The sequence below is a fragment of the Ruditapes philippinarum genome, unplaced genomic scaffold, assembly GCF_026571515.1.
Source record: "Ruditapes philippinarum isolate M1 unplaced genomic scaffold, ASM2657151v2 ctg385_1_1_1_1, whole genome shotgun sequence".
Classification (NCBI taxonomy): Eukaryota; Metazoa; Mollusca; class Bivalvia; order Venerida; family Veneridae; genus Ruditapes; species Ruditapes philippinarum.
The window spans coordinates 30,934-55,823 of NW_026862439.1; the positions used below are offsets into that span (position 1 = coordinate 30,934).

Here is a 24,890-nt window from a genome sequence, read left to right on the forward strand (position 1 = left end):
GATAAAATGAGTTGGTTCCCGATATTTTTGTATCTGGTACCCGATGCGTAAACTACAACAACAACCTGAAGTAACGAAAGAAATAAATAAAAATAAGATTTTAAAGATTATAAAACATGGCAGAAAGAGAAGTTGTGATTGTATCAGGAGCAAGAACAGCTGTCGGTAATATTCCTTGTTTTCTTTTGCAATGTCATTTATCACAGCGCATAAATGAAAGCGGTAACGAAACAAGTGTCACTCGGACCCAAATTATTTCGAACTTTTCAAGATATCGCCAAAACCTAAGAAATATATTTTTCAAAGTAGTTTATGCCAAAATTGTTGATATTAAAAGGCCAAAAAGGGCCATCAAGTTACATACCACGGTACCATAGTGCTCTCCGTTTAAGCTCCCATTCAAAACATGGCTGACTGACCATAGATGTTAATTTCTAATTTAAATCATTGAGTTATTCTTTGAATGACATGTGTATTTTAAAGTCAAGATGTGGCAGTTAAACACAATACACCCATTGACAGTCTCTATATGAATTACGTAATTCCGTAAATAACCGAGGTATATGGAGTGAAAAAACATGAGTTGTTTCCCTTATCTTCCAGTAAAATCGATATCTCTAATGCTTAAACAATGCAAATTTAGCTATTTTTAAACCACTAGTTTGGGGCGATTTAATCTCCGATTTTAAAATTTATTACATCAATAAAAAGGGTATGATCTTAGCTTTGTCTCAATTTACATGTATATTTCAACGCATTGTTTGACTATTTACGGTTAAACCTACCACAAGTCAGACCATTTTACATACGTTTTATACAGTGAGGTACGCAATCGGTTATCTTTACTCGCAATTCTACTGATAAGAAAAACCTGTCGTCGGCTAGTTCTGAAACTGTGAATCCTTGTATTCAATAAAATAGTAAATACAAGTTCTTTTTATTTGTAGAATTTGCTGGAAATGATAATAACAATGGTACCATATGGGTTATTAGGATCTTAATATTTATTGCTTTTTAACTTGACTATTGGATAAGAATAAGAAGAGCTATATAAGTAGCCCGAGCGTTGGCATTGGCGTGGGCGTAACCACTTATGTTAAAGTTTTTGTAATATCTCAAATATTTTCATAGTCCATTGACGTATGGCTTTGAAACTTTGCACACTTGTTCACCGTTATGACCTCAACCTGTAGACAGGAGGAGGTAACTGTATCATGCATTTTGACAGAATTATGCCCCTCTTTCGACTTAGAGTTTATGGTAAAGTTTGCGTTCGACCTCAGATATTTTCATATTTCATTGACATCTTGCTTTAAAACAAGTTGAAATTTTATTCACTTCTTTGTGAGCGTAATAGGACTCTCTCCAAAACCTATATAACATGGATTTAAAAAAAAAAAATTTAGCCCTTTAGAAAATTTTACATTATCAAGGCTCTTTTACTATCAAGCACTTAGATTAGTCTAGCGTGCTGTCCTACCAACAGCTGTTGTTTTACATTTTTGCAACTTGTTTTATGTTTCTTCTTTTGATTTCCATAACAAAGCTTATATAACACGGCAGCATACATATCTGTAAATTTTTCTTGTGTCAAACATGTTCTCAGAATATCTTGGGAGATAGTAAACTATTCCTGATACATAACTTAAGTGTATGACATCTTAGCTTCTTCACATTATAAATATAGCTCTGTGGTTGAATAACAACAGTGTCATCTAGATATAGATTTTTTAACCAATAACACAATGGTGACTCTTTTTAGTACTATGTACTGTACTAAACTTCTTTAGTATGAAATGCATCCTGATCTGAACAATAGCGTTTGGTCTTATATTTAAAAGTGGCTTTTTTATGAATTCCCCTCTGAATTTCTATCTTATCTAAGACTTGGTTTTGTCAAACAGATACAATAACTGCTAGTGATCTTACTGTTGTTTTTGGAACATTTCAGGTAATCTCAGTGGCTGTTTGTCCAGTTTGGCTGGCCATGATCTTGGTGCTGTGTGTATACAAGAGGTGCTGAAAAGAGCAAAAGTGGCACCTGAAAATGTATCCGAGGTTATCATGGGTCAAGTGCTTACTGCAGGTCTCTTTATTACTCTTACTTAATTAAAACAGATTTATTATTTTTACATAATTAATTGTTACACATAGTATTACTACTATCATTACTTATGTAAGAAATAAATTAATTACTAGTGTACACAATACATTGTACATAATTATTCTATAATATATAAAGTATAATACATCATTATGTTCATCTACTTTTGTTCATACTGACACTTTTACTGACACTTTTAAAGGTAATAATTATGTCTACTTTCCGGTTAAACTGGGGAAGGAAGATCTCGGGTGCATTATTTCAGGCACAACTAAGAGGGCACTTGAGTAGAACCACTGCCATTCTGTAAGCTACATGTAGTTGGATGGCTTCCTCACATAAAATAATCCAAAGTCTTATGCAGGTTCAAGGAGCACTTTGGAATCTGAAAAAGAAAATCAATTTCTTGGGATTTTAAACTACATGCTCAGTTTGAGTAAGACTGAGAATAAAAAGTAAGTTTAGGCTTGTAGTTGCTTAACACATTGAGTGCAAGACAAAATCAAGCAGTATAGAACCATTCCAGTCTGTAATCCACCCATCTAATGTGACCAGGCTCTTTATACTGTTGGCCTAGCTTACAGAACATTGGAGGCACTACTCTGGTGCTTGTTTGTGCCTGAAATAATGCATTTAGGGCACCAGAGGTATTCCTCCACCAGTAAAGCTGAAAAGTGGACATATGACCTCTACTGTATTGATGTGATGTAAAAACCAACCATAAAACTATACTAAAACTGTACTGCTGGTTTTTCATATTTAGCATTTTGATACTGCCCTCCCTTAACAATCATTGGACTGTTCCAAAATTTAAAGCAGAAACCCCCTATTATTCAAAGTTAGATCGGTAAAGATCTAGCAAAATATTAAAAAGTACAAAATTTGATAATTTGCGTTCAAGGTGAAGGTCAGAATCCAGCTCGACAAGCCAGTGTCAAGGCAGGTGTATCGTACAACATTCCATCTACAAGCGTTAACATGTTATGTGGGTCAGGACTTAAAGCAGTTGCCATGGGATACCAAGCGATTAAAGCAGGTGACTCTTCAGTAGTTGTGGCTGGAGGTCAAGAAAGTATGAGCAGGGTAAGTAACTCTTGATATTTTTAATTTAGATAAGAAATGATACATTTTGAAAATAAAAATGATATCAATTGGCTGCATCTTTAGAAAGGTGATTCCAAAATATATTTGATTCCGCAGAACAAAATGATTATGGTTTTATTGAAATGTAAAAATGTTAATTCTAACAGCTTTTTTTTCAGTCTACTAAAGTAAATTGTAACATTAAATGAAGTATACAGGCATTTTTGTATGGCAGAATAAAATCAGTATAAATGTCAGTATGAATATGAATTTGCTGATTTGATTTCCTTGACCTTTTCTAGTAGAAATACATGTATAAACATTTCTCTATACGATAATTTAAGGGAAATTTGACTGTTTTATGTAAAAATACCTTAAATAAGCAATCTAGCTATGTCATTGAAGTTTTATGATTTCGTCAAAGTCCTGATTGTTCCATAAGCAATTTGTTTTCCTTCTTGAAATCATAATAAGACTAGTAAAAGTATTAGTGTGGCTTTTAACTCACTTCTCTTTTGTACATATGATATTTTAAAGTTACATTTTAAATTTTTCTTCAGCATGATGTATATTTAAGAAATAATATCAGTCTTAGCGGTGTTTATCGGCTATTTAACTCTGGTTTGGAGTTTTGATGCGTAGGAATTGACCAAGAAGGCCATAGTGTATGTGACGAAATCACAAGGAGTGTTAGAATTTTAATAGCATGTATAACATATCTTCATTAACAGGCACGTCAAAACCAACATAATGGGTTTGCGACCAGCATGGATCCAGACCAGCCTGCGCATCCGCACAGTCTGATCAGGATCCATGCTGTTCGCTTACAAACACTATAACAAGTAGAGAAACTGATAGCGAACAGCATGGATCCTGATCAGACTGCGCGGATGCGCAGGCTGGTCTGGATCCATGCTGATCGCAAACCTATTATGTTGGTTTTGTCATGACGCGGCTCATATCTTCATTTACAGGCACGTCATTGTGCACATTTAAGAACAGGAAAAAAGTTTGGAGATATGACATTTGTTGATACCATGCTCTCAGATGGACTCACAGATGCATTCCACAACTATCACATGGGACAAACAGGTTTTCTTTCTTACTTACACAAAAGATGTTTGATTCAGTTTATTCATAGATACCATATGGGATTCACAGGGAGTTGATACATGCTCTGATGAAGAATTTTTCTTGTTTACTAGCTTAAATTATTTTACCCTTAAAAACCTTTTTTAAGTGTTAAAATATAATATTAATAGCCGTGACATGACATTTCCAACATAGTGGTCAAATTTGCCCTTTTACTTTTTTCAAAGATTCTCAAACTACATTCTTTTCTAAATCATTGAATACAAATTTTATTTTGGTCAATGAAAACTTGAATTCAAGTTTCTTACAGGATTATTTTCTTCAAATGGTATGAAAATATATATTTCATGAATGGTTTGGGAAACAGACCCACATAAAGAAAGTGACGTCAGACGTTCAACGGCTGGACATACACTGCGCTAAACATAAGAAATTATAGCTTAGAGTTATCATTGGGGTGAAATTTTTTATTATTTTAGCGTATTTATTGTCATTGAATCAAGAACTATGCTTTAAAGAATAAGACACACTTTACATTTTTGGGACATTTATGGAATCATAAAATAATATAGGCTCCAAAAACATTTGACAAAGCTTTGTTCACAATGCCATGGGTGATATACGTATAGGATATCGACCGAGTACGAGGTTTTTCTGTTTAGGAAAGACCTAGTCCGAAGTTCATGTGACACCGAGAGCGCGTAGTGCTTGAGGTATTTCATGAAATTCGTGACCAGGTCTTTCCTGAACAGAAAGATCGATGTACGAGGCCGATATCCAACTTACACACCGTAAAACTAAATTGGATTGAGCAATGGCTGATCCGAAGCATTTGATGTAATGCACAAATATCATTTTTAACACAGCGCATATATACAGGTAAGCTTTTATCAACGTACAATATATAAGCCATGTCACGACAAAACCAACGTAATGCGTTTGCGACCAGCATGGATCTAGACCAGCCTGCGCCTCTGCGCAGTCTGATCAGGATCCATGCTGTTCGCTATCAGTTTCTCTACTTGTAATAGAGTTGGTAAGTGAACAGCATGGATCCTGATCAGACTGCGCGGATGCGCAGGCTGGTCTGGATCCATGCTGGTCGCAGGTTTTGTCATGACACGGCACATATATTTTGCATTTAACTTTGCCTTTCCCTTTAAAATAATAAAAAAAGCTAAATGTGCAATTTGACAGTAATAAAGTGAACTGTAAATAAAGATATGTTAAAGGATGAATAGTTATGTTGATAGTATTTCGTATCAGACAATGCAGATTCTAGGACATTTGCCCCCGGACAGTTGCCCTTACAGGACGATTGTCCTTTTTTGCTGTTATGACTTGTCACTTGTCATCCTGTGTATAGATTTTTTTGTATGCCAATGGAAACATTATAGTTCATTTATTTATGGATGTTTTTTTGAATTTCACAAATTTGCGCAAGAATTCTTTTGTGTTTTTAAGCACAATGAAATTTCGACAATATGCGATGAATTTTGGTAGCAAACAATTCAACAATAAAATATTTTAACATTTTTAAAACAGGGAGGGGCAAATGTCCGCCCCTTCAAAATATATGAGGGGACAAATGACCGCCACTGCAAAAAGGGGGCAAACTTCCGAGGGGGCAACTGTCAGAAGGGCAATGTCCGGAAACACAGCAGACCTCGAAAGACTTACATATGTATATTGTTGGCAAGTGTGAGATACATGAATCGAAACTTTATTTTATATAGCAGATTATAAAGTGTTCTAGATTAAAATATGATCGTTCATCTTCAATTTTTTATCCCCCGCCGATGGAATCGGGAGGGGGATATAGTTTTGGCGTTGTCCGTCCGTCCGTCCGAGCAGACGAGAGCTACATTATGAGGTTTAGGTTTATGTTCAGGCACTCTGTATGGGGTTCATTCCGTAGAGACATGTATTATGTGGTTAAAAATGCTCTTATGGGGTTAAAAAAATTTGCTCTTGTGGGGTTAAGAGATCAAAGGAATAACCCCACAAACACGTCTGCTAAGTATGTCCGTCCATCCGAATTTCGTTTCCGGAGTAGTTCTCTGCAACTACTGGCTGGAATTCAACGAAACTTTATGGGAATCATCAATATCAAGAGGAGATGCGCATCTGACCGTCGGTTCCTCCGTCCGTCCGTAAACTTTTGCTTTAAATGACATCTCCTCATAAACCACTGAGCCAATTTCATCCAAACTTCACAGGAATGTTCCTTTGGTGGTCACCTTTAAAAATTGTTAAAAGAATTTAATTCCATGCAGAACTCTGGTTGCCATGGCAACCAAAAGAAAAAACTTAAAATATCTTCTTTTAAAAAACCATAAGAGCTAGAGCTTAGATATTTGGCATGAAACATCTTCTAGTGAGTGTCTACCAAGTTTGTTCAAATAAAAGCCCTGGGGTCAAAATTGGCCCCGCCCCTGGGGGTCATTGATTTTCCCTATATATGCATATAGTAAAAACTTAAAATATCTTCTTTTAAAGAACCGTAAGAGCTTAGAGCTTAGATATTTGGCATGAAACATCTTCTAGTGAATGTCTACCCAAGTTTGTTCAAATAAAAGCCCTGGGGTCAAAATTGGCCCCGACCCAGGGGGTCATTGATTTTCCCTATATGCATATAGTAAAAACTTAAAAAATCTTCTTTTAAAGAACCATAAGAGCTAGAGCTTAGATATTTGGCATGAAACATCTTCTAGTGAATGTCTACCAAGTTTGTTCAAATAAAAGCCCTGGGGTCAAAATTGACTCCTCCCCCAGGGGGTCATAGATTTTCCCTATATGCATATAGTAAAAACTTAAAAAAAATTTTCTTTTAAAGAACCCAAAAGAGCTAGAGCTAAGATATTAAGCATGAAACATCTTCTAGTGAGTGTCTACCAAGTTTTGTTCAAATTAAAGCCCTGGGGTCAAAATTGGCCCCGCCCCGGGGGTCATTGATTTTCCCTATATGCATATGGTAAAAACTTAAAAAATCTTCTTTTAAAGAACCATAAGAGCTAGAGCTTAGATATTTGGCATGAAACATCTTCTAGTGAATGTCTACCAAGTTTGTTTAAATAAAAGCCCTGGGGTCATAATTGACCCTGCCCCAGGGGGTCATAGATTTTCCCTATATGCATATAGTAAAAACTTAAAAAATCTTCTTTTAAAGAACCCAAAGAGCTAGAGCTAAGATATTTAGCATGAAACATCTTCTAATGAGTGTCTACCAAGTATGTTCAAATAAAAGCCCTGGGGTCAAAACTGGCCCCGCCCGGGGGGTGGGGGGTCATTGATTTTCCTTATATGTGTATAGCAAAACTTAAAAATCTTCTTTGGAAAAAACCCAAATAGCTAGAGTTTAGATATTAAGCATGAAACATCTTTAAGTAAATATCTACAAAGTTTGTTAAAAATAAACGCCGGGGGTCAAAACTGGCCCTGCCCCAGGGGTGACATTGTTTTTAACTATATGTGTATATGTGTACAATCTTCTTTTAAAAATGCCAATGAGCTAGAACTTAGATGTTTAGCATGAGAAACATCTTCTTATGGGTGTCTACCAAGTCTGTTCAAATAAACAAATAAAAGCCCTTGGGTAAAAATTGGCCCGGGGGTGGGGGGCCTATATACAGGTGAGCGACCTCAGGGCCATCATGGCCCTCTTGTTATATAAACCAGGACAGGATTTCAACAACTTCAATGTCTTACGCATCCATCCACTACACTTAACTGTTAACAATTGTCTCTCAATTATATACTCTTGTTTTGAGTGTCCATTATATAAAACAATGATATCCATGTGATGTGATATCTTCCTTGTTCTATTTACATTCAAGTGTTTATTCCAATTTATTCACGCATCAGCCACGTGTTGCAATAAAGAGAAATACTTGGAAAACATCTTGACACTGGAAATAAAATAATCAAAAGAATACAATGTAATTATTGTTTAATTGTTTTAAGTATGTAAGCCCTGAAAGTGTTTTCTGTATGTCAAGTGTCATTTGAATAGATGAAATAAGATTTGTTAAGTCGTATTTTCCTTGAAATTTTCTTCCTTGGTACTAAAGATCATGATTCAGCAAGTGTTTTGTCAGGGGTTCAAGGTTACCAGCGCAGTTTGTACTTAATCTTTATGCTTTAAAAAATGAGTCATTTCTACCTATATCTGTAAACTGCGGAAAACCGTCATCATTGTGGTGAGCAATTTTATTATATATGTGCAGTAATGAATTCTTTTTTGCCTACATACAACTGATGCGTGCATCCTTTAATTGATAAATGAGTCAACTTTGACATAATGTTTCTACAATTATGTCATTTGACCACTATGTTGGAAATGTTATGTCATGGCTCATATGTATTAGAAAAATCCCCCCTCTCCCCCCCAAAAAATAAAATTATTTAAATACATATTAAAAAATAATACATACATGTATATATATTTACATTTAAAATGATTTTTAGGCTGATTTTTTAGGGTGATTTTTAGTTAGTAAAAAAAAATTTCCATCCGAGCATGTGCTGGCCCCTGTGCTGGAATTTTCCTGGAAATCGGGTAAAGTCTGTTAGAGTGGTAAAAACAGAAATCTGTCATTTGTTGCAAGAATTATTATATATTTAAGTGATCATACTTTCTATCCAAATTTTATGTTCTAGGATGCTGATATTAGAATGGTTATCCGACCAGACATAATTTTATTTTAATTAAATAAGTTTCTGATATTGTTTGAAGCATATACTGTAAAACACTTATTTTTCGCGAGAACCTTATTTCGCGAATTTGAGGCAAAATGTCCAAAATAATTATTTCGCGTCAACATGAATTCGCGTCTTCCCGAAAAATGTGAAACCGGAAACCCGATGTCATTCAGATATTTTCTGTCCTGTCCGTTCATTAACTTTGCATCGTTTATTGTGCGACGAATATCGATTTTTTCTGATACTTGCTAATCTTCTTGTTAAGTGAAACCGTCTGTCTAAAAATATTTCAATAAAGTTTGATAATTATTTGATATGTGTTCACTGTGTTTGTCACAGGTATTGTTCAATAGACACTGACCTTGATAAATTGTCTTGGAAATTTAATTACTCCATTAAGTTGGACAGATTTTCACATTAATTAGAACAATCTGTAGAAATACCATTTAAATTGTGTGAGACGCATTAATTTGTTTATTCTTAATTCTAGTGCAAGTCACACTTAACTTCCTTGACACAGGTAATACGCAGCGAAGAAGTTTTTTTCCAATTCCTCAATAATACCAAATTGTTACAGATAAATATTTCATACTAGTAATCTGTACGATATGTATATGCTGCAACAATTGAATAGCTACATGATGTACGATACTTTCCCGCAGATATATATCCATGTGTACGCATTTTCGGATAGTGTTCATTTTCGGACAAGTGTATAGACAAAGTGAAATATTCGCGAGAAATATGAATTCGCGTCTTAGAAAACTCGCGAATATTAGCGAAAATAAATTTCTCGCGAATAATAAGTGTTTTACAGTAGATAAATTGTCATAACATTTGAGAACAAAACAATATAGTGTTAAGAACAGGAGAGTGCTTGAAGTTTTTTTTAGCTCACCTTCTTTATATATTGAATGTGTTAAGGTGGTAAGTAGTTAAAGTGTTTATCTTTAAAGCTAGGGATAGAGAGTTCAAACCCCCACTAGGATGACCATTTTATGATATGACATCATTACTAGTAAATGCTACAGTACGCTCAGCGCGGCTTTTTCAAAACCCGCGTGACCCCGCGGATGAGGTTTACCGCGGACGAAAATTTGCTCAGATATTGTCCGCGTGACCCGCGGACAGAAAATTTTCACCACCGCAGACATAAATCGGCGGCTGAAACCGTTTCCACCCCGCGAACGCAGTGGTAAATTGCGGAGAACGCGGCGGTCAAACACCCGGTCAACGCGGTGGAACCTTAAATTTTAAAAATTAATTACTGTATTTAAACATCAGTATACGTACGTACATGTACTGTAACATGTACTGTACATATACATGTAACTATATGTAAAATTTTGTTGTTTTCTTTCTTTTTTGTTGTAATAAAAGTACATGTACAAATGCAGTGTTTTTCTTGTTCTTCTTCTTGTTATTGTGTTGGGTAATGTATAATATGTATTCGACATCAAGATAAATCATTGTTGTCGCAACTTCATGGTAGTGAGAAACTTGAAGTCAAATAATGAAAAATTCGGCATATGACATTAAATTTATGAAAAAGATACTACAACAATTTATATGCCAGCTTTTGTTTCTTATTTAAAAACTTTGAAAACGTAACCCTCAACAATTTTATTTCAGGCCAATATTCCAGGACGTCTTCTTTCAAATTGTCAGATGCGTTTTACTGTTTCTGTTTATTTGCTGTTGATCATAAAGTCTTTTTTATTTGGAACATAAAAAAGAAAGCGTTTATTTCACCAAAATATACATTAAAATGATATTCTTGATTTTATCTAAATTACAGGTGTGAGCGTAGATGTTATATGTTTTGAAAGTTTGTATCAACTGTTGAAGTTTATTTTATTTTGTTTTAGTAGGTTGTTTGCTTGTTCTTTTTTTTATTTTTTTATAGATTTTTTTTTTGCAGAATTTTGTTAAACTTGACGTTGTACTTTTGTTATTTTATTATGAACAGTATGCATGTACACATTACATGTATATAAGGCAAACAAGCACATGGCAGATTATTTTCTGAAGAAACTTCCATCAGACCGTTTTTCACCAAGTTAAAAATATTTTTCCATTTTATTTTTTATCTTAAGATATTATTGTTTCATATGGAATAATAGTATTTGTAGACAACTGTAATTTTGGGATCTCTCTTCAGGGGTATCAATATGTACAAAATCTTCTCTTCAGGTTCGATCATAATTATGTAGTTTATTGACAAACCAAATCTTTACATTATTTACAACAGTTCATCTGACATATTCACAAAGTATACCGGTACATCTTGTAAACCATGTTACCAACCATCAGTCTACGTAATCATATAAGCATGTGAACAAGGTAGGCAAGATCTGTAGGATCTTTAGCCCTTTTACACAAATAAGATATACGCCATCATCCACACAAATCCACACAAATGAATCTCACCGAGTGCTGCTTATACAAAGATGAACTGTTTCCAACCAAAAAGAAACATGTTAAAGTGTAAAAAACATCACAACTTCTGAACAGAGAGACCTTCCTCTCTCAATGGCTACCAACCAACGCACTGAACGAAATGAAAAAACGAGATTCACGAGACACGTACAAATTCCCGCCCAAGTCAAGGGGAAAGCACTCTTACATAAACAATATGGGGATAAAAACACAGGAAACTGGGGAACATCTCAAAACACACCCGAAAATACACCTTGTTACACAACATGTAGTTTTAAGTACATACAATTGAACGTAATTGTCTTTGCTTTCTTGTATTTAATTATATTAAGTTTTCATTGAAATTAATTCTGAGGATAATAATGTAATTTATAATTTGTAAAAGGCAGCCTAATTATTATTAATACATGTACTGTAGCGTCAGTCATCATTGAGAAATCAGCACAAATGTCCTTTTTTTACTAAGTATTGGCTCCCATATAGTTTAACAGCAATAATACTTATTAGAACCACAAGGAATGAACAAGTAAAGATGACAGTGATAAATGACGATTTCAGTTGTAAAAATATTGGTATGTGGACGAATAGTTTTGTGGACGTTTATAAAAAAATATTAAAAACAACAACAAAAACAGGTACAGCTGTAATTATTTTTATTTCAAATTCCGTTCAAATAATGTAACGTATAATTAACATTTAAGGAGACGATTGGGTCAATTTTCAAGTCATTGTGTAAAAAAGATGACGTTAAAAAATAATAAAACGTCTATTTTTTTGTGGAGGTTAATTTATACTGACCAACTGACCATGGGCGTTACCCCCGCGGAAACGGGGTGACTGATTTTATCGATAAATGAAGAAACGGTTGTCAGAATTTTGTCCGCGGTGGAAACAACTGAACACCGGGGATCGCGGGGAAATTAGGCTTCTCATCGCGGACGAACCCCCGCGTTTGTCCGCGATAAAAAAAATCGTCCGCGGTGGTATCGCGGAAAAAGCAAAACCCGCAGTGAGCGTACTGTAGGAACCAGACATATGTTACTTTTACCGTGCTGGAACCGAAAGTGATAAGCCTATGCCGAGAGTTTAAAGATCCTGTATGTTATTATCCCCCGCCGAAAAGGCAGCGGGGGATATAGTAATAGTCTCCGTCCGTCCGACCTTCCGTCCTTCCGTCCGTCCGTCCGACATTTTTGTTCGGAGCATATCTCTAAATGTATTTGAGTTATCAACTTGAAACTTCATAGGCGGATAGACCTCATTGAGGAGGAGTGCAGTGCACAAGAATGATAACTCTACCCTGCATAATTTTTGAGTTATTGCCCTTTGTTATTTTTCAAAATTGATTTTTGTCCAGAGCATAACTCAAAAAGCCTATGAGATATCAAACATGAAACTTCATAGGTGCATAGATCTCACTCAAGAGGTATGCAGTGCACAAGAGTGATAGCTGTACCCTTCCTAATTTTTTAGTTATTGCCCTTTGTTATTTTTCATACTTTATTTTTCACCTGAGTTGGAGCATAACTCAAAAGTGTTTGAGATTATCAACATGAAATGTCATAGGTGGATAGATCTTATTGAGGAGGAATGCTGTGCGCAAGAATGATAACTCTTCCCTATACAATTTTTGAGTTATTGCCCTTTGTTTCTTTTTCATGCTATTTTGTCCTGAGCTTATCTCAAAAAGTATTTGAGGTATCAACTTGAAACTTCATAGCTGGATGGATTTCATTGAGGAGGAGTGCAGTGCACAAGAATGATACTCTACCCTGCATAATTTTTTTAGTTATTGCCCTTTGTTATTTTTCAAAATTGATTTTTGTCCAGAGCATAACTCAAAAAGCCTTGAGATATCAACATGAAACTTCATAGGTGCATAGAATCTCACTCAGGAGGTGTGCAGTGCACAAGAATGATAACTCTACCTTTCATAATTTTTGATTATTGCCCTTTGTTATTTTTCATACCTAATTTTTCACCCGAGTGGAGCATAACTCAAAAGTGTTTTGAGATGTCAACATGAAATGTCATAGGTGGATAGATATTATTGAGGAGGAATGCTGTGCACAAGAATGATAACTCTTCCCTATACAATTTTTGAGCTTTATTCCTCTTTTGTTCTTTTTCATAATATTTTGTCCGGAGCTTATCTCAAAAAGTATTTGAGGTATCAACTTGCAAACTTCATAGCTGGTGGATTCTCATTGAGGAGGAGTGCAGTGCACAAGAACGATAACTCTACCCTGCATAATTGTTTAGTTATTGCCCTTTGTTATTTTTCAAAATTAATTTTTGTCCAGAGCATAACTCAAAAGGCCTTTGAGATATCATTATGAAACTTTATAGGTGCATAGATCTAACTCAGGAGGTTTACAGTGCACAATAATAATAACTCTACCTTTAATAATTTTTGAGTTATTGCCCTTTGTTATTTTTCATACTTAATTTTTCAATTCAATTTTTTTCTTAAAAGTATTGGAGGTATCAACTTGAAACTTCATAGGTGGATAGATTTTACTGATGAGGGATGCAGCACACAAGAATGATAACCTACCCTGCATTATTTTTCAGTAATTGCCCTTTGTTATTTTCAGCCATCAGTATTCACATAGGTTTCAAATCTGTAATCACTATAGCCATCAGTTTTCATTACCAAAAGACCTTAAAATGGAGTTATTCTGCTCTACTACATATACATTCTTCCAATGAGCAAACACATTCGGCGGGGGATGGCCATGTTGACATGGCTCTTGTTATTAAGGTTGTTACCACTCTTATCAAAAATTTAATATATGCATATAATTGTGCTTCTTAAACAATTTTCAAATATCAAAGAAAATGTAAAATATGTACTGCGAATATTAAATTTTGTCCACATTATATGCAATCATTAAAATATATGCATTCATTTCTTATTGAAAAATTTGACTTAGACTTTATAGAAAATAAATTTCTAATTACCTCCCTTTATTAACATGAAATGTAAAATTCAGTAATATCTTTACAAATAATGCTTTTTGGAACTTCCAGTATTGATAAATCTTTATTTGAGCATTATATTTATGATATAAAACCTTAAAAAAATTGAGTTACAGGAGCTTTAATTTAGAGGCTCAGTGAAACTGTACAAATGGCGTTACACCCAATTTAAATTTTCATCTTGATATCCCCAAAATTGATAATGAACAGGTCCAAAACTACAAGCTAGACAAGTCCATTCAGCATGATAAAGGTTAGATAAGCTTCAAGCTTTTTAAATAATTGTGCTATAATATACTCTACTAAGAAAAATGTACATAAAATCTAAAAAAGTAAATGAGCTGGAACAAATTACAAAAGAGCCGCACCATGACAAAACCAACATAGTGCGTTTGCGACCAGCATGGATCCAGACCAGCCTGCACGTCCGCGCAGTCTGATCAGGATCCATGCTGTTCGCTTACAAACCCTATAACAATTAGAGAAACTGATAGCAAACAGCATGGATCCTGATCAGACTGTGCGGATGCGCAGGCTGGTCTTGATCCATGCTTGTCGCAAACGCACTTTGTTGGTTTTGTCGTGACACGGCTCAAATGTAATTTCGATACTTGAATTTCAGCGGAAAATGTAGCCAAGCAGTGGAAAATATCCAGACAGGATCAAGACCAGTTCTCATTACTATCACAACAAAAATGTGCCACGGCCAGACAAAATGGTTTCTTTCAAAAGGAGATAGTTACAGTACCTGTCAAATCTCGGACTGGTATGAAATGTTTTTACTTTTTTGTAAAGAAATTTGTTCAGATTACAGTACCAGTCAAATGTTTGTTACATATGTTTTCTCTCACTTTGTTGAAAATATAAGAAGCCTCTGTGGCTGATTAGTTAAGTTCGCTTACTTTGATCCACTTGCCCTCACCCCTGGGTTTGACTCTCGCCAAGAAATTTGGATTCTTTTATTTTGGGAAAGTTTTACGGAACGTCGGTGGTTCTACTCAGGTGCCCGTTCATGCCTGAAATAATGCAAGGAAGGGCACCTGAGGTCTTCCTCCACCAGTTAAGCTGGACGGTCGCCAAATGACCTATACTGTGTTGGTTAGACGTAAAACCCAATCAAACAAACAAACATTTTGGAAAGTTATTCAGCTAGCTTACCTCTGGAACATTGGCAGTTCTACTAGGGTGCACGCTTTTGTCTGAAAAATGCAGAAAGGCACAATCATGAGGTTTTCCTTCACCAGTAAAGTTGTATGACCTTTATAAGTTTTGGTGTGACTTAAAACCCAACCAGAAAAAGGGAAGATGTCGAGACTGATCAAATTTTGACAGTTTTAAGGGTTTTTGTTCGGAGGGCTTGACCATATTTAAATATACAGTGTAAATTGTTTTTCATTTTTCATAAGATATTAATACGTATATTCATAAGATAACTTTATTAGATAAAAAGGATAAAGTTAAAGTTGAATGAAATACCCTAGTGCATGGAGTGAATACTGCTACAGTCAGCACCAATCCTATCAAAAAAGTTGTTTAGTTTAAATAACATTTGAGCCGTGTCATGACAAAATCAACATAGTGCGTTTGCGACCAGCATGGATCCAGACCAGCCTGCGCATCTGATCAGGATCCATGCTGTTCGCTTACAAACCCTATTACAAGTAGAGAAACTGATAGCAAACAGCATGGATCCTGATCAGACTGTGCGGATGCGCAGACTGGTTTGAATCCATGCTGGTCGCAAACGCACTATGTTGATTTTGTCATGACACAGCTCATTTATTTGTAATCTTTACCTTTACATAATAAAGTATATAAAATAAACGTTACAGTTTGAGTAGGAAGCTTATACAAGGGGTGTTCAAAAAGTTTTGAGACTGTAGCAATAAAATAAAAACAACAATATATATCATTTTTTTTTCTATCTTAATCCCTCAAAATAGTTTCCATGAACCCGAATACACTTCTGAAGTTGATCTATCCACCTCCGGAAAGCGTCAGAGTAGTTCCCCTTAGGGATACCCAAAAGGCACTGGTAGAGCGCACTTCCCAGCGCGCTGCGTGATGCGTAACGCCGTCCAGAAAGCCGTTTCTTGACTTCGGGGAAGAGGAAAAAGTCGCACGGACTTAGATCGGGAGAATAAGGGGGATGCTTCACTTGTACAATTTTTTCTTCCTCGATGAACCTTTGTACTATATCACATTTATGAGATGAAGCGTTATCATGAATGAGGTACAACCCTCTCAAACCAGTTCTTGGGCCACGATTTTCATAAAACGCCTTGACACGTTTCAAAATCTTATCCCGGTAGAACTTTCCAGTGACAGTTTTCCCTTCTGGAACTGCAACTTGTACCACAGGGCCTTGCGAATTAAAGAAAACCGCATACATCACTTTTTTAGCGCTCTTAGTCCTTTTAGGAATGGTGGGTCTAGCTTGGTCCTTGCGGAGCCATTGCTTGTTGTTTATGCGTCTCTGGGGCTCAAAATAGTAGATCCATGTTTCGTCTCCCGTAATCAGTTCATTTATTTTCCTTGAATTGAGATTTTTGAATTTTTTCAATGTTTCTTTCGCAAGACGCACTATTTCCTTTTTCTGGTCCTCGGTCAGGAGATGGGGTACCCATCTTGCACAAACTTTTCTTAAATTCAATTCCTTCGTCAGAATGCTCTGAATGGTACCCGTTGATAAGTTCAGATAATAAGCTATCTCGCGTACCGTATACCGAGCATCATCTTCTATTAGATTTTTCACAGCAGCAATGTTTCTGGAAGTGATTGCTGTTTGAGGTCTGCCAGAACGGTTCCTGTCTTTGACATTATCCAATCCATCGGTGAATGCTTTGAACCACCTGTACACAGTGCTTTTCGAAACACTATTGATTCCAAAGTGACTATGCACTTCATTCAGAATCTTCTCAGCAGTAATTCCTAAACTACACCGCACTTTTATGTATCCTCGAATCTCTAATTTTTCACTAGGTTTCATAAGTACATGTACAAATGACCAGTGTATACGAGTATATGATAAATAATACACAATAACCTTTAAACGCATGATTTGATTTCAATGAAATTTTACTCAATTGTCATCGAAAGCCTAACAAAAAGATCTCGTGAATTTCGTGCAAATTGAATGGTAATTTTCTACGGAAGCACATTAGTCTCAAAACTTTTTGAACACCCCTCGTAAAGCTTTTTTGAAAACTCTCTGTAAGGTTGTTTCAACTTTGCTATAAAGTGTAAATAAAGTGACTGGTATGATTTGGAAGACTTTTGATTTTATTATTTGAAGGTGTAGAAGAAGTAAAAGAAGACGAGTTTCCAAGACCAAGCTCTACAATAGAAGGTTTACAGAAGTTAAAACCAGCATTTGTAACAGATGGGACCGGCACAGTGACAGCCGGAAATGCATCTGGTATTATTTTATTGTGTACTTTGAGTCCTGTTACATGTTTGTGGTTGAGTGGTTAAGGTCATTGTCTTCAAACCACTTACCCCTCACTGCTGTGGGTTCAAATCCTGACAGGGACTTTGGATTCTTTCATGTGAGGAGGATATCCAGTTAACTAAGGGAATGTAGGTGGTTCTACTCATTTGCCGATTTGTGCCTGAAATAATGCATGGAAGGGCACCCAAGGTTTTCCTTAAAAAAGCAAGAAAAAACTTTTAGTATAATAGTTGGTAAGAAGACTGCAGTCACCCTTAGTCACCTGGTGGGGAATGAATTAACCCATGTGACCAATGCAGACCAAGATCAGCTGGCACATCTATGTTGTCGTTTGATAAAACTTGAATTTTTTTTCATCTAAAATGCTACAAAATAATATAAATAAGCTGCTTGCTTTTAAAAAAAGCAACAAGTGTTTCCAAACTGATGATGTAGACGGATGATACGGTTTGACTTGCTGAAAAATTAATGTGTTCCCTCATAAGAAGAATTATGTATATGTATTAAACTATATCTCTCAACTGATTTATTATTAGTGAACAGATCTTCATTGTTACTGGAAAAGTCATTGTGCTACAGTCATTAACTTTGTGAAAGTCCATGAAAATTATATCTAAATGTGTTTATGAGGCATTCTGTAGGGAAACATACAAGAAATAGGAAGTAACTCCTCATTATTAGCTCGACTATTCGAAGAATATGAGAGCTATTGTAGTCGCCCCTGCGTCGGCGTCAGCGTCCTCGTCGGCGTTGGTTAAAGTTTTTTGTAAAGTCAAATATCTCAATTATTACTTGTGATATTCAATTGAAACTTACAATAGTTATTTATAGTAACAAGGTACATCAGATTGACAAGTTGGATAACTCTGCCTACAATATTGACAGAATTATGCCCCTTTTTAACCTAGAAATTTTGGTTAAAGTTTTTTGTAAAGTCAATTATCTCAATTATTGCTTGAGATATTCAATTGAAACTTACAATACTTATTTATAGTAACAAGGTACATCAGATTGACAAGTTGGATAACTCTGCCTACAATATTGACAGAATTATGCCCCTTTTTAACTTAGAAATTTTGGTTAAAGTTTTTTGTAAAGTCAAATATCTCAATTATTGCTTGAGATATTCAATTGAAACTTACAATACTTATTTATAGTAACAAGGTACATCAGATTGACAAGTTGGATAACTCTGCCTACAATATTGACAGAATTATGCCCCTTTGGAACTTAGAAATTTTGGTTAAAGGTTAAAGGTCTTCAAAGATATTTACTTGAAACTTTACACATGCACGTAGGGTCATCATTGGAGGGTCATAATTGTATGTCACTGACCAAGTTCCATAACTCTATCTTGCATTAAGGCTGATTCATATCCCCTTTTCTACTTAGTCTCTTGGTTAATGTTTACATGCAAGTTTTACATATCTCAATAACTATTAAAGATATTTATTTAAAACTTCACATATGCATTTAGGGTCATAATTGTAGGTCACTGACAAAGATCCATAATTCTATCTTGCATTTAGGCTGATTTTTCTCCCCTTTTTCAACTTAGAAATTCATGGTAAAGTTTTGCTTGTAAGCTGTTATCTCAGTAACTACTGAAGGGTTTGTGCCTTTTTTGGGACAATTTAAGCATTAATAATAATAAAGCTGAAATTTACTTGATAAAACATCTTAATAACAAGCCTTTGTACCTTTTCTGTCAAATTTATGTATTCATAGGTAATTAGTATTATTATACTCAATAAAACACCCTTGTGACATTACCTTTCGAACATTCAAGCCAATACTGTATAATTAGACTCTCTCCAAGGCCTATAACTTGAATTTATAAAAAAAAATTAGCTCTTTTGTGGACTTAAAAAATTTAACATTATCAAGGCTCTTTTACTATCAAGCACTTAGAATAGTCGAGCATGATGTCCTACCGACAGCTCTTGTTTATTTTCCCATTTTGTATTTTTAAAAAAGAAAAAGAGTAAATATAGGTTGCTGATGAAATATACAGAAAATGTAGCAGTCTGAGTTTTATTTAACCCTCAGCTAGCACCCTCATGTAAATCTCATTCTGGCCACATTTTGGGGAATATCTCAGCAACTTGTATAACTAATATAGTACATAGCCAACAAATGAATCTCGACCGCAGTGAAGACGAAACATACGTAGAGACATCTGCAGTAACACCGTCAGCCTCCTTGACAACACTTCCGGTATTTTCGGTACAGACTAATTCAAACCCAAAGTAACAGAAAATCGAATCCGATCAACCACGTAAAATAGAAGAATCGAATATCACGAGATTTAAAGTACTCAAAAAACTACACATACAAAATACACGTACTCAACACCACATTGAATATCTACAAAAGTATATTGATTTATGTCCTACCTAGAAACAAGATTTCTCGCAACCCAAAAATATAAACCATTGGAATGGTGGCGGTTCATTGACGATATTTTTATGATATGGGCCCACCCTCGACAGGAATTGTATTCCTTCCTGGAGGCTATAAACAGCTTTCACATGTCAATCAAGTTCACTTACGAAGTCGACACAGAAACGGCTCACATTTTGGATGTTACAATCACAAAAGACTCTAATGGGTACTTAAACACAACGGTATACTCGAAACCCACCGACGCTCACCTCTACCCCCATTACTCATCATATCATCCAGATCACCAGAAAAATGTAAACTGTCTCATCAATAAACTAACCAAGGACTTGGCACAGTGCCAATTACCAGAACGTTCATGTTACTATATATAGTAACATACGTCATTTACATATATGATCATTTTGTGTACTTTAGCTATTAATTTTCAATGTAAATGTGTCCTGAAGAAGGTCTATAGTGAGACCGAAACCGGTTGACCATCATTAAAAGCAGTTAAACCTACCCTGGTGTTGGTCGTTTTGCACCTCCTATATCCCGCTTTTTCTGTGTTTTAATATAGTACATGTATATAAATTTTTTTTATCCAATCAGGAATCAATGATGGAGCTGCAGCTGTATTGATGATGTCCAAAGAGGATGCTGGGAAATTGGGGCTGGTTCCCTTGGCTAAAATTGTTTCATGGGCCCAGACTGGTGTAGATCCTTCCGTGATGGGAACCGGTCCAATCTCTGCTGTAAAGAAAGCTGTAAGTCAATCACATGACATTAGAAACCCTCCAAGGGTGAAATACGAATACAAATATATCTCTCTGATCAGTCAAGTAAAACACTGAATTTATCTTACCCTGATGTTGACTTGTTTCTTTTATTAATTATCAAATAATTTATGTATTATTGAAAGAAAATCAGTTGAATTTTATTATTCTGTGCCCTGGAAGTGATCTACTTTCAGTTTATTTTTAGACCAAACTGTAAAGGCAGAAGGTGATATTACAGATAATAATATATGACAATTTTAACAGGCAAGGTCCTGCAAGACATAATTATATCAAATATTTTTTACATGTTTTATATCTATGAGAAAGGGGTTAAATAATTTATTTTTGGTTGTGTGTAGCAATAAAAAATAGTTAAAAGTGCCTTTCTCCCCATGTTTATTCTCTAAAGTTGCCGCAAAAATTTTAGTACCAGTGACTTGAAATGAAAATAAGTTTTATGTTTGAAATTGAATACATGTGTATTTGTTTCTCATTTGGCAGGTGGAGAAAGCCCAGTGGAAACTAGATAGTGTAGATTTGTTTGAATTAAATGAAGCATTTGCTGCCCAGTCAATAGCGGTGGTTAAAGATCTTGGGGTAGATATAAATAAGGTAATTATTGTTCCGGCTAATTGTTTTGTGCTTCATATACAAATGAAGTAAACTTATTTGGCTAATCATTTTATTGCTTACGTATTAGATGAAAAGGAAATAATAATTATACCCCCGCACAACAAAGTTGTAATGGGGGTATACTGGAATCAGCTTGTCCATCCGTCCGTCAGTTGGGCGTCGGTCGGTTTTTTCTTGTCGGCCCAATAGCTTAAGATTCCTTTGACCCACAGTCTTCATATTTGGCATGGAGGTTAGTCATGATTAGTAGATGACCCCTATTGATTTTGAGGTCACCAGGTCAAAAGTCAAGGTCACAAGGGCCTTGACTTCAAAAAGCTTTTTCCGCGCAATAACTTAAGATTCCTTGGACCCACAGTCTTCATATTTGGCATGGAGGTTAGTCATAATTAGTAGATGACCCCTATTGATTTTGAGGTCACCAGGTCAAAGGTCAAGGTCACAGGGGCCTTGACTTCAAAAAGCTTGTCTGCCCAATAACTTAAGATTCCTTGGACCCACAGTCTTCATATTTGGCATGGAGGTTAGTCATTATGATTAGATGACCCCTATTGATTTTGAGGTCACCAGGTCAAAGGTCACAGGGGCCTTGGCTTCAAAAAGCTTGTCCACCCAATAACTTAAGATTCCTTTGACCCACAGTCTTCGTATTTGGCATGGAGGTTAGTCATGACGAGTAGATGACCCCTATTGATTTTGAGGTCACCAGGTCAAAGGTCAAGGTCACAGGGGCCTTGACTTCAAAAAGATTGTCCGCCCAATAACTTAAGATTCCTTTGACCCACAGTCTTCATATTTGGCATGGAGGTTAATCATGATGAATAGATGACGCCTATTGATTTTGAGGTCACCAGGTTAAAGGTCAAGGTCACAGGTGCCTTGACTTCAAAAAGCTTGTCCGCCCAATAAATTAAGATTCCTGGGACCCACAGTCTTCATATTTGACATGGAGGTTAGTCATGATTATAAGATGACCCCTATTGATTTTGAGGTCACCAGGTCAAAGGTCAAGGTCACAGGGGCCTTGACTGCAAAAAGCTTGTCCGCTCAATAACTTAAGATTCCTTGGACCCACAATCTTCATATTTGGCACGGAGGTTAGTCATGATTAGTAGATGACCCCTATTGATTTTTAGGACACTGGGTCAAAGGTCAAGGTCACAGGGGCCTTGACTATTAAAAACTTGTCTGCCCAATAACTTAAGATTCCTTTGACGCACAGTCTTCATATTTGGCATGGAAGTTAGTCATGATTAGTAAATGACCCCTTTTGATTTTGAGGTCACTGGGTCAAAGGTCAAGCTCACAGGGGCCTTGACTAAAAAAGCTTGTCCGCTCAATTACTTAAGATTCCTTTGACCCACAGTCTTCATATTTGGCATCGAGGTTAGTCATGATTAGTAGGTGACCCCTTTTGATTTTAAGGTCACTGGGTCAAAGGTCAACTAAAAAAAGCTTTTCCCCTCAATTGCTTAAGACTGCCTGTCCGCAGTGTATTGATTTTGACATTTTCACATTTGAAGCATGTAGAATACATAGCACTGGCTTAGTAACCTCAGATTTGGCAGGGACGTTGTCCTTGAGCTCTAAATGGCCACTGTTGATTCTGACAAAGTGGTATGCAGGGGTATTCACGCCGTGGCAGTTCTAGTTTTATTAACTATTCTGGCTTTAAGTTATCATTTTGTTGTTTATAAACATGCTAATGAATTTATGATTCTGGCCAATCATCTTTCAGGTTACTTATATGTAAATGAGATCATTAACTTTTTTAACCAATAAAAGTATAATTCATATATTTTTGTGAAAATCAATGTCTTAGGAAGTATAGAGCAAATTTTTGTATACCACATTTGGACAAAAGATGTGTAGTTTAATAAAGAAAATGTATGTTTACCTGCCTACTCATAAGTTAAAGTTTTGGGTTGTAAACTGACAACAAATTGTGCATGACAATTTTCAAGGTGAGAAGTGAAAGGTTTAATTGTTAAGTCATTAATCGTGTATTGTTGGATTTACAGAAGATCTTTTTTTAAAGGTTAATATAAATGGTGGCGCCATTGCTATAGGTCATCCGATAGGGGCATCAGGAGCTCGGGTTCTTGTCACTCTGTTGTATGCTATGGAGAGAACCGGAGCTAAAAGGGGCGTGGCAGCACTGTGCATTGGAGGCGGGATGGGCATTGCCATGTGTGTTGAAAGATAACCAAAGTACAGAAAAAAGGCGGGATTTACAAGAGAGGAGAGCCGGTCAAAAGAAGGTCATGCTTAAGCAGCTACTAGTAATGAAAGCTAACTGTGGGAAATTAAATGTGATTAATTTTTAGCAGCAAATGGCAGATTGGTTGTTAAGTCGTGACTGGTTGTAATTGAGGGTCATTTCTGTTTACACATATTATGTGATACAGTGTATATATATAAAATTTATTTTTGATAATAAAGTGCTAAATTTCTCAAAAAGCTTTTGATTTAATAACACGCCTGTATGTCAATGATCTTCCAAAAATTAATTGTCAACGTCTTACTTGCCAGTGTTTCTGTTGCACATACTTTAAGGTATTCACTTTTAACTTGATGCATGCAATGATCATAATTGTAGGCCATTGACTCTTGAATTGATATTTACAAAAAGGAATAGTTCCCTAAAATGGTTGACTTAGAAAATAACTTTAACTTAGAAAACTGCACTGCTCTTGTTTTTTACTATTGTATACCAAGATGGGTAGAACAATCTGTCTGTTTGACAGCTTTGTTTGCTTTATATATTCACTGTCATGTGATTACTGGTTAGTGAACTTAAAACTAAAATTGACTTTCGACACTTGTAGTCTGGTAGTCTGTAAAATTGTTTTTTGCTTTTTTTTGGTCATTACTAAAAGAAGGGTGTAGACTTATTACATGTATAGTCTGATTTTATTGACCTGTCAAAAATGAATACATTATAGCACTCATTTAAATATTCGCTCCCACTTCGGTTTTGTCCATTTATTTTACGAGAATTAATATGGAGTATATCACTAACGTTTGGAAAACTCCCACTAACTTAATTAAGGTTCTCGTAACATCCGCAATAGCACAGTCGGTTAAGTAATTACCTAATGTATGAGAGGTCCGAGGTTCGATCCCTTTTTTGACATTCTTTTTAGACTTATTCTCTCTTTTTTTTAGGTTTTTTTAAAGAAAATGGTCAAGCGCTTGCAAAATTGTCTACACGGAATGAAACAACTAAGAAACACTGAAT

General features: G+C 35.6%; 1 protein-coding gene across 1 annotated transcript; it reads left to right on the plus strand.

Annotated features, from left to right (window-relative positions):
- The first annotated feature begins 9 nt into the window (after positions 1 to 9).
- Positions 10 to 24,109, plus strand: LOC132719071 (acetyl-CoA acetyltransferase, cytosolic-like). The gene is made up of 9 exons (XM_060702811.1): positions 10 to 165; positions 1,952 to 2,086; positions 3,006 to 3,187; positions 4,162 to 4,279; positions 15,024 to 15,167; positions 17,697 to 17,819; positions 20,850 to 21,004; positions 21,518 to 21,628; positions 23,688 to 24,109. The coding sequence occupies exons 1-9, from the start codon at positions 117 to 119 to the stop codon at positions 23,853 to 23,855; spliced, it is 1,185 nt and encodes a 394-aa protein (XP_060558794.1). The 5' UTR covers positions 10 to 116; the 3' UTR covers positions 23,856 to 24,109.
- Positions 24,110 to 24,890: the final 781 nt, after the last annotated feature.

Coding starts and splice junctions, on each gene's coding strand:
- LOC132719071 (XM_060702811.1), top strand. CDS start 117: ATGGCAGAAAGAGAAGTTGTGATTGTATCAGGAGCAAGAACAGCTGTC. Junction 3,188..4,161: donor GTCAAGAAAGTATGAGCAGG/GTAAGTAACTCT, acceptor CTTCATTTACAG/GCACGTCATTGTGCACATTT. Junction 21,005..21,517: donor TCTCTGCTGTAAAGAAAGCT/GTAAGTCAATCA, acceptor CTCATTTGGCAG/GTGGAGAAAGCCCAGTGGAA.